Source organism: Guillardia theta (assembly GCF_000315625.1).
Source record: "Guillardia theta CCMP2712 unplaced genomic scaffold GUITHscaffold_2, whole genome shotgun sequence".
Lineage (NCBI taxonomy): Eukaryota > Cryptophyceae > Pyrenomonadales > Geminigeraceae > Guillardia > Guillardia theta.
The window spans coordinates 1,108,089-1,122,604 of record NW_005434672.1 but is presented as its reverse complement, the minus strand read 5'-3'; the positions used below and the strand labels follow the sequence as shown (position 1 = coordinate 1,122,604).

General features: G+C 52.8%; 4 protein-coding genes across 4 annotated transcripts; 2 read left to right on the top strand and 2 right to left on the bottom strand.

The window, feature by feature from the left end:
- Positions 1–492: 492 nt before the first annotated feature.
- GUITHDRAFT_149939 (hypothetical protein) lies at positions 493–2,785 on the top strand (the record flags this gene model as incomplete). The annotated part of the gene is made up of 6 exons (XM_005841968.1): positions 493–533; positions 744–849; positions 1,025–1,395; positions 1,590–1,866; positions 2,138–2,353; positions 2,401–2,785. Coding segments are annotated over exons 1-6 (1,184 nt in total), but the record flags the coding sequence as incomplete, so codon positions are not given.
- Positions 2,786–5,235: 2,450 nt separating this feature from the next.
- On the bottom strand, positions 5,236–7,282 carry GUITHDRAFT_99684 (hypothetical protein; the record flags this gene model as incomplete). Its single annotated transcript, XM_005841967.1, has 4 exons — positions 5,236–5,371; positions 5,418–6,445; positions 6,547–6,951; positions 6,998–7,282. The coding sequence occupies 4 exons, from the start codon at positions 7,280–7,282 to the stop codon at positions 5,236–5,238; spliced, it is 1,854 nt and encodes a 617-aa protein (XP_005842024.1).
- A 1,945-nt stretch (positions 7,283–9,227) lies between these two features.
- Positions 9,228–11,334, bottom strand: sD123 (D123 protein; the record flags this gene model as incomplete). The annotated part of the gene is given in 14 exon segments (XM_005841966.1): positions 9,228–9,266; positions 9,286–9,341; positions 9,385–9,490; positions 9,542–9,631; positions 9,682–9,928; positions 9,976–10,053; positions 10,116–10,208; positions 10,251–10,315; positions 10,360–10,396; positions 10,460–10,493; positions 10,559–10,661; positions 10,718–10,765; positions 10,814–10,961; positions 11,306–11,334. 14 exon segments carry the CDS (start codon positions 11,320–11,322, stop codon positions 9,228–9,230), a joined length of 1,161 nt encoding a protein of 386 aa, XP_005842023.1. The 5' UTR covers positions 11,323–11,334.
- A 1,051-nt stretch (positions 11,335–12,385) lies between these two features.
- GUITHDRAFT_149937 (hypothetical protein) lies at positions 12,386–14,258 on the top strand. Its single transcript, XM_005841965.1, has 10 exons — positions 12,386–12,697; positions 12,756–12,836; positions 12,884–13,004; positions 13,050–13,115; positions 13,161–13,238; positions 13,294–13,438; positions 13,485–13,616; positions 13,667–13,768; positions 13,816–13,903; positions 13,977–14,258. The coding sequence occupies exons 1-10, from the start codon at positions 12,403–12,405 to the stop codon at positions 14,006–14,008; spliced, it is 1,140 nt and encodes a 379-aa protein (XP_005842022.1). The 5' UTR covers positions 12,386–12,402; the 3' UTR covers positions 14,009–14,258.
- Positions 14,259–14,516: the final 258 nt, after the last annotated feature.

Below are 14,516 nucleotides of genomic sequence, written 5' to 3'. Positions count from 1 at the left end.
CAGCACGAAGCGTCGGTAATTTCTGTCACCAGCTGAGGCAAGACAGGACGAAGCGCATCCAGTGCGCCTATCGGAGCCACCTGGCACGAAAATTGTGAGAAGGAGGAGGAGGAGGGGGAGGAGGGAAGGGGGGTTGGCAGGGCAGGGGTGAGGTCAGTGGCAGTGAGGAAGACGGACAGGAGGGAGGAGGAGGGTATGGTAGTGATGGGGATCGCGCTAACTCGCCTGAGCAGCATGACGGAGCTACACCGGGAGCATCGCAGGCTGCTCTGCTGCCCGGGATCGACAGTGTGGAGGAGGCAGGGGTTGTCGATCGGCAGCCTGAAGCAGAGGCTGAACCTCGAGGAGCGCTGCGTGCTCCGGCTACAAGCTCAGCACATGACGGAGATGACGAAGAGACTCTCCCGCCGGCTGATCGCCTACCGGTGCCGAAGGAAGGAGGAGGAGAGCGTCATGGTCGTGCAGTCAGCGGTCAGGTGCTGGATGGCGAGGGTAGCTGCGAGGACGATGTGGACCAGCTGCCAGGATGATTGGTACAACTTACTCCCCACCCGATCGGCCCTTCTGCATTCCAACCCTTCCCACTACCCCTACTTCTGCCCCTTTGCCTTCCTCTTTCCTTCCCCTCCCTTCCCTTCTCCTGTCTCTCCCCTGCCTCTCTCCCTCTCCCTCCCCCTCTCCCTCTTGTCCCCCTTTTCCCTCCCTCCCCCCTCCCCCTCTTCTTATCTCACGTTTGGCAACAGGAGTGTAAAGCTTCACGACTTCTCTGCTGCTTGCATTCAACGTGCTGTGCTCAACTACTGGTCGAGAAGGAGACTCGTGCTGCTTCGTCATCGCAAACTGTCCCTGGTAACTCTCCTGCTCCTCTCCCCTCCTCCGCCTCTTCATCATTTCTCGTTTTTGCTTCAACATGTCCTCCTCCTCCTCCTCCTCCTCCTCCTCCTTCTCCTCTTCCTCCATTTCTGACATCTTTCCTTATCCTGCTTCTCATCTCCCTTCCTCCTCTAACGCTCCTGCTTCACAGATCCAGCATCACTCAGCAATCGACATCCAGCGAGTCTTCGCTGGCCATCTCGCTCGAAACCTAGTCCGCGCAAGAATCTGCTTCCTCGACCTCCAGCAGCGGCTGGCGAGCAGCAAGGACCAGCTTGCCGTCCGCCTTCAGTGCTGCGTCCGCTCCTGGCAAGCAAGGAGGAACGTTATCCGCCGAGTTTTCTGGCGGGACAGCGCCATGGCGGCCGTTATGATCCAGTCGGCCGCTCGCTCATGGCGCGCGCGCTCTGAGTTCAACGAGCATGCGATGGATGTGATGGGGAGGAGGAGATGCTGTTCTGCCCTCGTCCTGCAGGCCTGGAGCTTCTCCAACCCCTTTGCACGCCAGCGACCCATCGCCAGGTTTGAAGCTCCTCAAAGTCTTGCAGCTTCCAATTACCCGAACCATCTCCTCCTACTCTGCTCCCCCCTCCCCCTCCCCCTCCCCCTCCTTCCTCTCTCTCTCCTCTCTTCATGCTGCTTCCCCTGTATCCTCCTGACTTCTGTACTCGCTCCACTTACCTTCCGCTCCGCCACTTCGCCTCATCCACTTTCAGGTATTGGAAGAAAGAGCGCGAGCGGGCAGCCGAGCGACTCGTGGGCACCTGCAAGATGCACCTGGCGAGGAGGAGGATGAGGGAGAGGAGAGACGAGGTGCTGAGCAGAGCAGGAGCGCTCCTGCTGCAAGCTGTCTTCCGCGGCCACGTCGGCCGGTCAACATTCGCCAAAGTCTTGAAGAAGGAGCAGAGAAAGGAGATGCAGCGAGCCGCTCTGAAAATCCAGTGTGTCGTGCGATGCTGGAGAGCGCGAGAAGGGCTGAAGCGGCAGAAGATGGTATGCTCCTCTCCTCTCCTCTCCTCCTCCTCTCCTCCTCCTCTCCTCCTCCTCTCCTCCTCCTCTCCTCCTCCTCTCCTCTTCTCTTTTCCTCTCCACCTCCCCTTCCCTTCTCTCCTCTCCTCCTCCCCTTCCCTCCCCTCCCCTCTCTTCCTTACCCCTCCTCTCTCCTCATCTTCTCCTCTACTCCTCTTCTCCTCCCCTCGCCTCCTATTTGCTCCCTTTCCCTCTTCCTCTCTCCCCTCCACATGACGGGATGTCTGCCTGGCAGTTCTGGATGGAGGCAGGTCGGCTGCGGAGGGCGAGGGAGTTGATCATCCGATCCAATGCCGCCAAGAGGATACAGGCAGCGACCCGCATGTGGATACAGAGACACGTCGCTCTCCCTCCCCTGCTAGCTCAGCGGGAGCTGGACGCTGCTGCCGTGCTCGTGCGAGTGTACCGGGGGCACACGGGGAGGAGAGACTGCAAGGGGAGGAGGACGGAGGTGAGGACACGACTTGTCATGCCCCGCCACTGACGTAGGACATGCAGAGGAGGCTGGAAGCTGTTCGTATCCTCCAGTGCGCCTACCGCGAGCATCTGGCGAGGCTGATGCTCAGGACAGCCATCGACCTGTCGTCCAAGATCCCCGTGCTCAAAGAGCAAAGGAGAAGGCTTCAGGCCGCCGTCTGCATCCAGCATGCTTACTTCGCACACGTGGCTCGCCTCATGTTTGTTGAGCGAGCAGGAGACATCCTGATCTCTCACGCGAGGATGCGGCGGCTGCAGTCGATCTACAGGAGGCAGCAGGCAGCCTTGTCCATCGCTCAGAGGGCAGGGGGCAGGATGCGGCAAGAGCTCCTGCGCCGCGTCGTTGCTGCCAACTTGCTGCGGGCGCAAGTGAAACGATCGCTGATCGTGCCCAAGTTCAGGATGCAGCGCGCAGGGATGCACATCTCCTCTTTCCTCCTCCGCAACCTCCTGCACAGGAAGCTGATCTTCGAGATGGCTACTTCCACCATCAGCGCTAACCTCAAGAGGAAGTTCTGGAGGAGGAGATTCCTCCGCTACCATGCAGAGAGCCGGCTGAGCTCGTTCCTCCTCCGCTCCATCCTCTCCACGAGGCGTGCGAGCTACCGGTCCGCTTCCGTCCACATCCAGTCGGTGATGAGAGGACATCTCGACAGGCGGTGGGTGCGAGCGAACCAGAAGCCTCTCCTCCAACACCGCTGGCACATCCGCTGCCTCCTCGCGCTGCAATCTGCGTACCGAGGGCATGTGGGCAGGCGGAAGTTCCGCGTCCTGTGGAGGGTGCGAGAGGAGGAGCGAGCGATCGCAAGTTTGCAGGCAGTCCTGCGGCGGCATGTGCAACGGACGAGATACTGGAAGATCGTGGACGGCATGCAGAAAGACGCCGCCATCACGGTCGTGCAGCAGCAGTGCAGGAGGAAGATGGCGAGGAGGAGGATGCAGCAGCGGAGGACGGAGAAGCGACTCAACGACGCGGCCGAAAGGTTGCAGTCCGTGGTGCGCGGGCATATGGGAAGAAAGGCGGCACGGGCATGGAGGGTGTTCCTATGGCAGAGCACCGCGGCCCTCCGTGTAGAGATAGCGTACCGAGCTCGTCTGGGAAGGAAGAGGCTGAGGGAAGCGAGGGAGGAGCGGAGGAGAGAAACTGCTGCGTTGGTGGTGCAGAAGTACACGAGGGGGATGATCGGGAGGAGCAGAGCGAGGGACAGGCAGTGGGAGAAGCTGGAGGAGAGGTCGGCGAAGAAGATCCAGACGGTGGCAAGAGGGATGCTGGGAAGGAAGGAGTCGAGGAGGAGGAGGAGAGAGGTGGAGCTGCTGCACGAGTTCAAAGTCCAGCAGTGCATCATCATCCAGTGCTGTATCAGGCAGAAGATCGCGCGTCTCCTCCTCCTCAAGGCAGAGGAAGAGGCGGCTGAGCGGGAGCTGATGCGGGACTGCTATGCCACGTTGCTGCAATGCAACGTGAGGATGTTCGTGTCGCGGTCGAGGAAGGAGAGGAGGAGGAGGGCGATCGAGACCCTCCAGTCGTTTGCTCGCATGCTCCAGGCCAAGAAGAAGTGCCGAGCACGCAGGGCGATCCTCTCGCGAGACAGCCTCTACACCCCTCCTCACCTCCTCCGCCCTGACCGGTACAAGGTGCCTCCAGGAACGCAACTCCGTCGCCCGAGCAAGGCGGCAGGCAAGCGATTCAGAGCCGAGGCGACGCCAGGCAAGATCGCGCAGGCCTCCTCGGAGTCGTGGGAGTCGCGACAGCAGCGGGCGGTGAAGGCATTCAAGTCTGCTCCTCAAGTGCAGGCCTTCTTCTCCGACCTGCAGGGCCGCGGGGTCAGCAGAGGCGCGACAGCTGAGAGGGTGCAGATGAAGCCTCCTCCAGCTGGAGGAACAGGTGGGGTGAGCCAGATGAAGCCTCCTCCTGCTGCCTCCATGATGCGACACTCCCAGCAGGCGGCCACCAGGTCAGCGCCCGGCACCGCCATGGGGCCCAGCAAGACAGCAGGTCGGGCGCGCCTGCCTCCTCGGTTTACCAAGACGAGTGATGGAGGCAAGAGCAGCAAGGCTGCGTCGGCGAGCAAGAGGCCCAAGGCCAGAGGAAGCGACAGCGAGCGAGAGTCCGGGTCCTCGGACGAGGCGCCGAAGCCTCGAGCCCCGGTGATGGTTCACCGGCGGTCCAACTACAACAAGAACGACATCAGCCCGGACCCCTCGAGCGACAGCGACCAGCGGGGAAAGAGCAAGGGCGTGAAGCCTCTCAAGAAGAAGAGCGAGACCGTGCAGCCTGACAAGCCCAAGCTTGAAGCATCTCGATCCAAGGATGCCGCCCCATCTCGCCCGCTTGCCGCCACGGTTCCTGCTCCCTCCAGCAGTGCCGCCGGTTCGAAGCTCAAGGACTTGTCGAGCAGCAAGAGCGCAGCCGAGCAGCAGGTCGAGGCAGCGTTCATGCATTGCAAGCTTGGCAAGTACCGAGAGGTGGAGAAGGCTCTTGCAGAGGGCCTGGCGGTGGACACCCGGCATGGCCCCGAGGACAACACGATGCTGCTGACTTGCGCCATGAACGGGCAGAAACGCATCGCCAGCTGCTGCTCCGGAACAAGGCGAACATTAACGCAACCAATTCAGCTGGGAACAGCTCTCTCCACCTGGCGTACCAGCTCAACTACAAGGAACTTGGCGATTACCTGCGCTCCAAAGGTGCTGATGACAAGCTGAGAAACAAGAAAGGCCTCACGTGCTATGAGGTCATCACAGTGTAGACATGTATATATCCTAGATCATGTTCTTATGTAAAGCGAGATGGCTCTGACGTGCAAACAGAAGCCAATTACTTAGTAAGAGTTTCATTACTTGACCTTTTACCCCTCACACCTCTGTCGTTTCCGGTTCTTCAGGAGTCTTGGCACAACACAAGGCATGTTGCAAGTATGCAGTGAAGCTCAGGTCCGCAAAGTGAATGCTCCTGCCACCGTTACGAACTCTGTTGCAGTCAGAGACACTCCTGGAGCAAAACGTCAACATGTGGGTTCGAACGAGATGAGATGTACCTTTCAAGAACGACTTGAATCCATCCCGAAATAAAGAAAATGCAGAACGCCATGATAACACAGAGAATGAATCCTGACATGTTGATCGTGGCCTTTGTGTGGCACGGAGCAAACAGCATCGTATGATTGCCACAGAGAAACACCGCAGTGCAAAGAGATTCTTTCATCTCATAATCTGCGAGCGTCATGTTCTTGTCGCAGTCGAGGTTTGCAGGCGCAGCCTCACTGGGCGACAGAAGGCAGACGGTGTTGATTGTGTCTCCAGGGCACGTGGGAGTTCCATCAAGCGAGGAGATCACAATGGTGGAGAAGAGGAAGACCCCCGCAGAGGCAAGCAGGAGCAAGACGGCAAAAACAGAGGCATATCGGAAACCTCTCGGGGCCACAAGCATATAGGAAGCACTCTTTCTTCGCAGGTTGATCAGCCCGATGAGGAGGAGAAACAAACCTGCACTCCAGGCAGGAATGCCCAACATGGAGAAGATGCCCAAGCCAATGACGGTGACACCAACTAAGATGTAACCCAGAGAGACGTAACGGATGTTGTCAAGAGCTTGCTCGATCCGTTTGATCGCGTTCCTCAAGGAGCTGCTCTGGTTGCTGCTGCCCGACCCTCGTTGAGAAGGCTCTTTCTCATCAGAGGGAGGGACTAACTGGGGTGGCTTCGATTCATCGTTCTCAGAGTTCTTGGTTATTTCGTCAATGCAGGTTTCCAGTGTGGCAACGTCATCCTTCAACTTGCTTGCAAATTCTTTCCTTTCTTCTTCTGACATCTTTTCCAAGTCTACCGTATCCCTTTCCTGGGATTCTGCTATGTCCAAGTTTTGAATCTGGTTGAAAGCTTCTTCCTTGGCATTGATCACCTCAATCTCACCTTGAATGGTGTTGGAACCATTCGTGTCATGGTTTTCAACTGCATTGCAATTGTCAATTCCGGTTTCAAAGATACTCTCCTTCTCAACTTGCCTTTGCCTTGGGCCTCCAAATCCTGGAGTTCTTTTTGCTTCTTCTTCTTTGACGGATTCAGGCTTTGCCAAATGTTATTCAGAATGCCACCAACTGAGCTCTTTCCCTCTTTGCTCTTGCGGATGTGATTGGTCTGAACTTCTGTCCCGACGTGCGTTTCTACCTGCTCGATACCGTTAACCTCAAGAGTGTTTTGAGGGAGATCGCTTGCTTTCTCCTCATCGTTCGGGGTGGGATCCTCCTGCGCTGCCTGATCGTTGTGATTCAGGTCTGTATCTCCGCCTTGTTCCTCGTTGTCTTGCCCAACATGGTTGGCTTTGTTATGCTCTGGAAGTTGCATCAGCCCATTCTCAACTCCTTGCACGTCGCCGTTCTCCGTCTTGACTTCTTTGCTCATGTGTTCATCCAAAGCAGAAAACAGCTCACGATTCTTCTTCTCTAGTTCAAGCAGGTCCTCTGCCGGTTGTTCAAGACTCTCTGCATTCCCATTCTCTGCCTCCTCTGTTCCATTGGCAAGATTGATCGGATCAACCTGGGTCGACACTGTCACGTCGGAAACGTCGTCATCCTGAACCAGACGTCAGTACGATACCAGAGAGGGCAGGGGGTCAGACCTTGCCATTCATTACGTCATTATGATCCAAGGTCGCTTCAGTTGCACCTGGTGCAACAGGGGACTTGAGCAAAGCCTTGGATTGAAGATGGGACTCGATGAATTCGTGGTAGTTTTGAGTGGCAGGCATCGCTTTGTTGGGAGATCCTCTCACTTCACTGTTCACGGATGATTTTTTCTCACGATGGAGCTTCAGGAAATCAGTGTAGACTTGCGATGAAGGTGACAATGGCGAATCCACCACTTGGCTCGTTTCTGGTGTTTCCATGACGGCTCCGTTTTCCATCTTTCGGTGGAATGATCAAAAGCCGCGGTTCTGTTGAAATGTTGTCAGATTGGTTTGGACAGACCATAACGAAACGACTTTGTATCAAAGAAATCTACATCTTGTTAGAATGCTGTGGGGAAGCTAGGGCTGATGGCTTCTGGTACACAACAACATGTTGCTTTTGAGCTCACCAACATCACGAAATTCGATTGCCCGTAAATTATCACTAATATGACAAGGCAGAGAACAGGTTGGGTACGAAAAAGCCTACATGTCATCGGGCTGACTCGAGCTTAATCCCTCTCAATCTATGCTACTTGGCCATCTTCATTCGGACCAATCCCCCTTTAATCCTCTGCCCCCCCCCTGCCCCCCTTGTCCCCCTTCCCTCTCTCTTTCCAGAACTGATCTCTGTCCATGAGAGTGCGTGCCTTGCTATATCCCCCTCTTGCTCTCCATGATCTCCTTCCCTCCTCCTCCCCTCCCCCTGCTTTCCTTCTCTCCTCTCCCTCTCACGAGTGCGGTCCCATATCCTTCTATCATCCCACCGGTAGTACCCTACCCCCTTTGGGTCACCCTATCAACCGGTCCATCTCCTCTCAAACCCACCCCTTTGCCTCTCTCCTAAGGAAGAAGGGGGTGACCAGCCCTGTACCCTTTACCCTGGAGGAATAAATCTGAGGTGGGGTGGGGTGAGAAAGCGATGAGATATTTGAGGACCGGTCCTCCAGAAAGGGAAAGCCCTTGAGAAAGTCACTGGGGGTTATACTAGCAACCTGGGGTGGCCAAGGGGATTTGCGGGGGTTGTGGCAGTTGGGGAGTTGGAGACGATAGGGTAGTGCCGATTGAAGGGTAGGGTGTATGGTAGCTAGTAAATAGGTCCGACTTGTGAAAAAAGATTGTCAGACAAAGTGGGGGTAGGGTACACTACCCCACCCTACAGTTTATCTTTGAAGATGAGCAGAGTTGGGCAACAAAGTACTACTACTACAAAGCGAGGCGTAGAAGGGAAAGGGACTGCGGTGAGGCACCACCCACCCTTTTTCAGTTGGATACCATTTAGAGTCAGGAGCGGCATATGCCAGTGTAAGTGGGGCCCCCGGGGTGGGTGGTCTTACTACCCCACCGTCTGTGGCAAGTGAAGAAGTACAGGAGAATCTTGTTACTACGCCATACAGTACGGAACAACATTTAACTGAAGATATCAGTTAAAGCCTAGCTGCCTATAAAACTACTTTTAAACCATAGACCGTACCACTGCCTCGTACTGATTTTTTCCTTAACTTTGAGTAAACTTCCGTACTGATGATAGAAGTGACTTTTGTGACTACAGTCATGTGACGGTTACCGACGTGCACTGAGTGCGGCGGCCCCGAGCTTGGCCCGGAGGCCCGGCCGGGCGGCCGGGCGGCTGGGCCCGCCGCGGCCCGCCGGTGCAGCCTTCACTGCGGCCCGGCTGTCATTATTCAGTGCTGGCTCAAATTAACATATCAAGTTGCCAGCAACTCCGACCCTCACTGTCACTGTCAGGTTCTTCAGCTGACGCAGCCAGTGCGCGGCCCGGGCTCAGCGTTGGCCTCTGACCGACTGTACACGGCGCCCGGCGGCGGCCGGGAGTCGCCGGGCCCGGGGACCGGACCGTACGGTACTCCGGCGTGACTAGAGAACTTCCGTGTCGGCCGGAGTCAACGGATGTGACTCTGATGGGAAGGCTGAGGTCCCGGCTCTTTACAACTATCATGTGTTTTGCGTACTTTGGCTTCTGCTCGCTGCTTGGCACCGTTGTATCAGTTCATCTACCGTATCTCCAGGAAGATCGCGCAGGTCGGCAGGTAGCCTGCAATCACCAAAAGTCAACCAAGATCGGGACATCGATACAGAGGCTCAGAGATAGCATGATACAAGTAGCTACAGGGATACCTGCTGTACATCCCCACCCCTGGTCGCATCGCGCTTCCCTCGTCTACCAGTCGTAGTTCTGCATCCCTAGTGCGAAGAAGATCTTCGAAAGCCATGGTCACGGCATCCTCGGGCTCCTGATCTGCGCTATTCGCTCCTTGAGGTCTTGCGTCATCGGCTATAGAGAATTCAGCTTGACCCAAAGAAACATCAGAAATGACCTCTCATGGATTCATGCAGCTCGTCAAGTTCCTTCCATGAAAACAGCAATGGTTGTGTGAATCCACCATAGGGATTGAAATCGATTAAAAAGACTTTCCAATCTCTCTGATATTAACTTGTTGTCACATCCATATGAGCACGCGGAAGCATTGTTACCTGTCGGATATAGGCATCGAAAACGAAGGTCTTGAGAGGAAAGCGTCCTCGGATCGTGTTCAGGTAAAATTCTCTCATAACAGAAACGATCTGTAGCATTGAACATCAGTCAAGAGTCAAGTTGATAGAGGCAAAGTGACCTGACTCCGCCATTCCAACAAGAAGTCGTAATGGCTCGAGCAATCTCTTTGCGAAATACCCACGAGAAACTCGTCTTTTACAAAGCACCGGAATTCCATCGAAGTCTTCATGTCAAACCACTTGCGAAGTGCGAGCACAACCTTGGTGGGTCGCCTTTGGTTTTCCACCGATACAGTCGTCTCGGATTCATTCGGACCATCTGCACACGCATCGAAGGCATGGCAGAGGTCATGGACAGCAAAATCACTGGCCACACACTCATCAGTACTCAGAAAGAATGATTGGATGTGAACCTGCTCTTCAAAAGAATGATGACATCAGCAACTGAAATACATTTCAAGTTCTCTCCTACATTTATCCAAGTTGCATCCCTTGAAAGACATTGTTACGTTTGAAAAGCGAAGTTATTTAAAGGAATCCCTCAAGCGCTTACTTTGGGGCACTCCAATTCAGTTTTGGAAACACCTCTCCACCCAGATCTTCGATAGCTTTGGAAATCACGTCGATGAGTTCTCCAAACTTTGGTCTGCATCCAATCGTCAGAGAATTCCAGTCGTATGTTCTTCACCTTGTCGCCTGTTCTTGATCATCTGGATTGTTCGGATCACTTTGTTCTTCATCAGGGTTAGACCCCTGGAATGATGTTAAGGAGCCGACAGAGGAAAACAAAGTCAAACCTGTTCACTTTCAGATGAACTTGAAAAATCCGAGTCGCTGATGGGAAAGTCAAGAGCTGTTTTTCATATCGACTCAATCCTCCAAGCAGAATGCTCAAACCTGTAATCATCCTTGGACTTGACTCTGCCACTGGCTAAGAGCATGTGTCAGCATTTCTTAAGTTGGAGTAATTCACAACGAAAAACGATTCATACTTACACGCAGTTACAGGTTCTACCCCTTCTGGCAAGACCAATCCATCTTGAAGCAAATATTCAAAAAAATCCTCCTTCAAGTCGATGAAAGCTGTCTTTATAGTGCACTTGGAAAGAATGAACTGTCAGAGCCATGGAGGATCATATAAAAGAAGTCACTGACTGGTCGAAAAGATGGCCACCATTCCTGGATTTGACATGCGCAAACATCCTGAACAAAGAATCCTAAGGAAGATTGCTGAAAGTTATCCACTTTTACCTTCCGAAATATCTTTGGAGCCAAGGGATCCGCTTTCTTGATATCTACTGTTGATGTCATAGCAGGTAAGACTCGTTCAATATCTTTTGTCCACGATAGTTGGTTTGCTTCTACGAGAGCTGTACAAATCAAGAGAATTGTTCCTGGCCTGTTGCCGAAAGTCGTTATACGAATCTCGTTACCATCATTGGTTTCCCAATATTTGTGATCGAAACAACACCATATACTAACTCGAATTTTCCATCCGAAGTACACGCTACAACAATTTCTCGCAGCCCCTTCATCCATCTGATCTTCTTCAGCTCGTTCACTCACTCCATGTGCTATCTTATTGTCCAACAACTGTCTGAACCTCTCTTGCTTCTCTACCAGTCTCTGCTTGAGCACTTGTCTCCTTCCTCTATAACCCTCGTTTCTCACACTTTTCTCTCACACAACCTCACCCTCTCCTCTCCTCTCCCTTCCTGATCACCCTCTCTCCCTCCATCGTACCGAAGTCGAGCATGCATCTAACCAGGAATATTTCATGGAGTATACTGTAATAATGGATATACCCTCCACCTATGCTATCTGGGAAATTAGGGGGTAGGGTAACAATTATCCATCAATACTTTGACTTCTGTAATCTGCAAAATTTATTGACAACGCAATTTCGCTGCCCCTCATTTCGGGAAGAATAATTGTCTAAAGTTGAAATCAGGAATTTCTGCCCACAGAATATATTTTACTTAAAATTTATTTTCCAGATTTACCGAATTCCATTTTCAAAGATTGTTCTTTGTAAAATTCAAAATCTCTGAATATATTTCGCTCTGTACCTTCCGAGAACACCAATACGATTAACCCAGCAAGCATGAACAGCACCGGTACTTATCAGCCAAAATATACCCGTACTTTGAAATACCCCAAGGGCAGCCCACCCTGCAACCCCACTTCCCCCCTCATCCCCTGCTGCTGACTCACTATGGCAGCTGCGCATGCGACTAGCCGCTTCATATCCAAGGCCATCTTCTGTTCCTCCTCCCCTTCGTCCTCTTCTCTCCTTTCCTTCCATGTTCTTACCATCTTCGCCTCGCTCTTCACCACCCGCTCTCCCTGTCCTCTTCATTTCTTGTTCTCGTTACACTCGATGACCAAGTTCTTGGCTTACCTTCAGGGTCCCTGCTCACTCCCTTACAACCCCCCCTCCCCCCCTTCCTCCCCCCCGCCCCTGGTCCTCCCTCTTCCATGCACTGTCTCGAACACATTTCTTAACCTGCTTTTTTTCGTTTCCTGTACCCCACCGCTACTGCTCCGTTCCACAATTCTCTTTGACAACTCTTCCCTTGATTTCCCTTAGTGATTCGGGGGTATCAAGCTTCCATCACATCACTGCCTTGTAATATCACCAACAAAAAGGGCTCATTGCGTTCTGCCTCCGTTCCCTCCCCTCCTCCGCTCTTCTTTTTAGTTCAGTCTCAACGTATTGCAATACGTTCAGAAACAGAGAGCGTACAAAGCCAGTCACAGTTTGCTGCTCAACCGCTACATTCATGTTTGCGAGCATTAAGAGATGTTTGATTATTACTCTCCAGATCTTCGCTGGAAGGATGAATTCCAAAAAGGTCCTAGCTCTCGCACTCATCCTGTGCTTCATTGCCGCCGCCGCCGCACAGAGCCGTGTCTCTGGTGTAAACCATCCAAGGCCAGCCAAACTTCACCGGGGCAACGCTCCAGTGCGGACAGCGTCGAAGAACTCTCATCTCGACCCTTCAAACTTCTTGGTAGTGATCATCGCGGCTCTGATCCTTTACTATGGAGCTTCAAGAGCACTACGACCTCCTTTCATGGACATGAGTCCAACCAGTCAAGAAGCCATGGCATACGAGGAGGCTGCTGAAGCTGGTGATTTCTTTCCTTGTTTTGGTGCTTGTAGATCGACATTGATTGTTGTATGATGCAGGTGAGATGCAGTTGCACACTACTTTCATGTTCGTCATCGTTGCATCTTGCTCGCTCGTCATGATTTTCTATTTCATGTCCGGTACGATTCTGTTGTTTCTTTCAAACACGGTATCTGACATCTTACAGCTATGTCTGTGCTCGTTACGATCTTGTTTTGCTTCATCTCATCTTTGGCTCTGGGAGCTCTTGTATACCCATATGTGGATCGATACACTGATCACAGATTCTCACGAGAAGTTGACGTCCCGTATGTTTGCAACAACATCTCCTTCCTATCTGATTGAACTTTTAGATATCTTGGGCCGATGCCTATCTTGTTCTTCATCTTAGCACCCGTGTGCATCGTGGCCGTCTTGACGTGGGTGGCCCTGTCCTCGAATTCGTGTTATTAACTCTTCCTCAGTTGGTTTTTCACCAAGAGCTGGTTGTTGAACAACATCCTCGCCTTCTCACTCATTATCTTTTTCTTGACGAGCGTCAGGTGAGCTGAATATTTTGCAAAGATTCTGGAGGCCTGATTTTCTGCAATTTTGCAGACTTTCCAGCCTGAAAGTTGCCAGCTCTCTGCTGATTCTTGCGTTCTTCTACGACATCTTCTGGGTCTTTATCTCCTCATCTATTTTCGGCAAGAATGTTATGGTCACGGTGGCGACGGGCCTCAACGTTCCAATCAAGATCTTGGTATGTCATCGTAGATGTCTGGAGAGGAGTAGTGACGGAAGTTTAGGTGCCGCTAATGATGGCGAGCGGACGGCACATGCAGTTCACTCTCATCGGGCTCGGAGACATCGTCCTCCCGGGTCTCCTCGTGTGCTTTGCCTTGCGCTTGGATGACGCAAAGGGAATCGACAAGAAGATGGTGAATCGTGATGCTTCATTCTCCTGTGGGTGAATATCCTCTGTTTGCAGGGCTACTTTGCCGTTGTCATGATCGGTTATTGCATCGGCTTGACAATTTGCGAATTTGTTGTGGGCACGTTTCATTGGGCGCAGCCAGCCATGATCTACCTGGTCCTTTTCAATTTGAGGTCAGGTGTACAGGTCTGAAAGCAAGGCAGGTACCTGGAACCCTCATCCCGTTCGTCTGGATGGCGCACTCTCGTGGAGAGATCGAAGATGTCTGGGAGGGGCTCAAGTCCCATCACCGTGAGATCTCCGTCCTTTCTCCTTGCTCCTGCTCTCATTCATGTAGTTGAGGACTCTCATGACGCTTCCACAGGCCTCGGCGACTCTGAACTGCCATATCCTTGAGGCTGACATGATGGGTTTGTGTACGTTTTTTCTTGGGAGAATCGCGTGTTTCCCGCGCTCATCTACAGTCTTTGCACATCAGATCTACGATCCTTTCAAGCATGAAATCGTAGAGGATGTCCCCGACATCAATGCTAGCCTTTTCAGTTTGTTTTTTTTTTCAATTGGCAATTGCAATGTTCTTTAAGAAGAAGATATTGGTCCACAGTACGTTCAGTGATCTTGAAGTAATGAAGTACCGATGGACATCACTTGGTCAGTCCCTTCTGTTCATCTTCATTCCATCCATTCCTGGTCCTTGACAAGCCACACTACTCTCTCCTGATTGTCAAAGTTTAGTGTACTGTGACTGTCCTCTGACTAGCAGCTTGAGGTTCTATTCTTTTTGCTTTTTTGTTTCTTTTACAGGGGCGGGGGAATAGCAATAAAGCCGGTTGACCGGGCGCAATGGCAATGGATCCTGAGGTTTTTGCCGCGATATTGGCGTGAAAAGTGTCAAGAAAGGGAG

Excerpts from the sequence above, each read along its gene's own strand:
- GUITHDRAFT_149937 (XM_005841965.1), top strand. The coding sequence starts at position 12,403 with ATGAATTCCAAAAAGGTCCTAGCTCTCGCACTCATCCTGTGCTTCATT. Across the intron at positions 12,837-12,883 it reads GATTTTCTATTTCATGTCCG|CTATGTCTGTGCTCGTTACG; the intron begins GTACGATTCTGT and ends GACATCTTACAG. Across the intron at positions 13,116-13,160 it reads TGCATCGTGGCCGTCTTGAC|TTGGTTTTTCACCAAGAGCT; the intron begins GTGGGTGGCCCT and ends ACTCTTCCTCAG.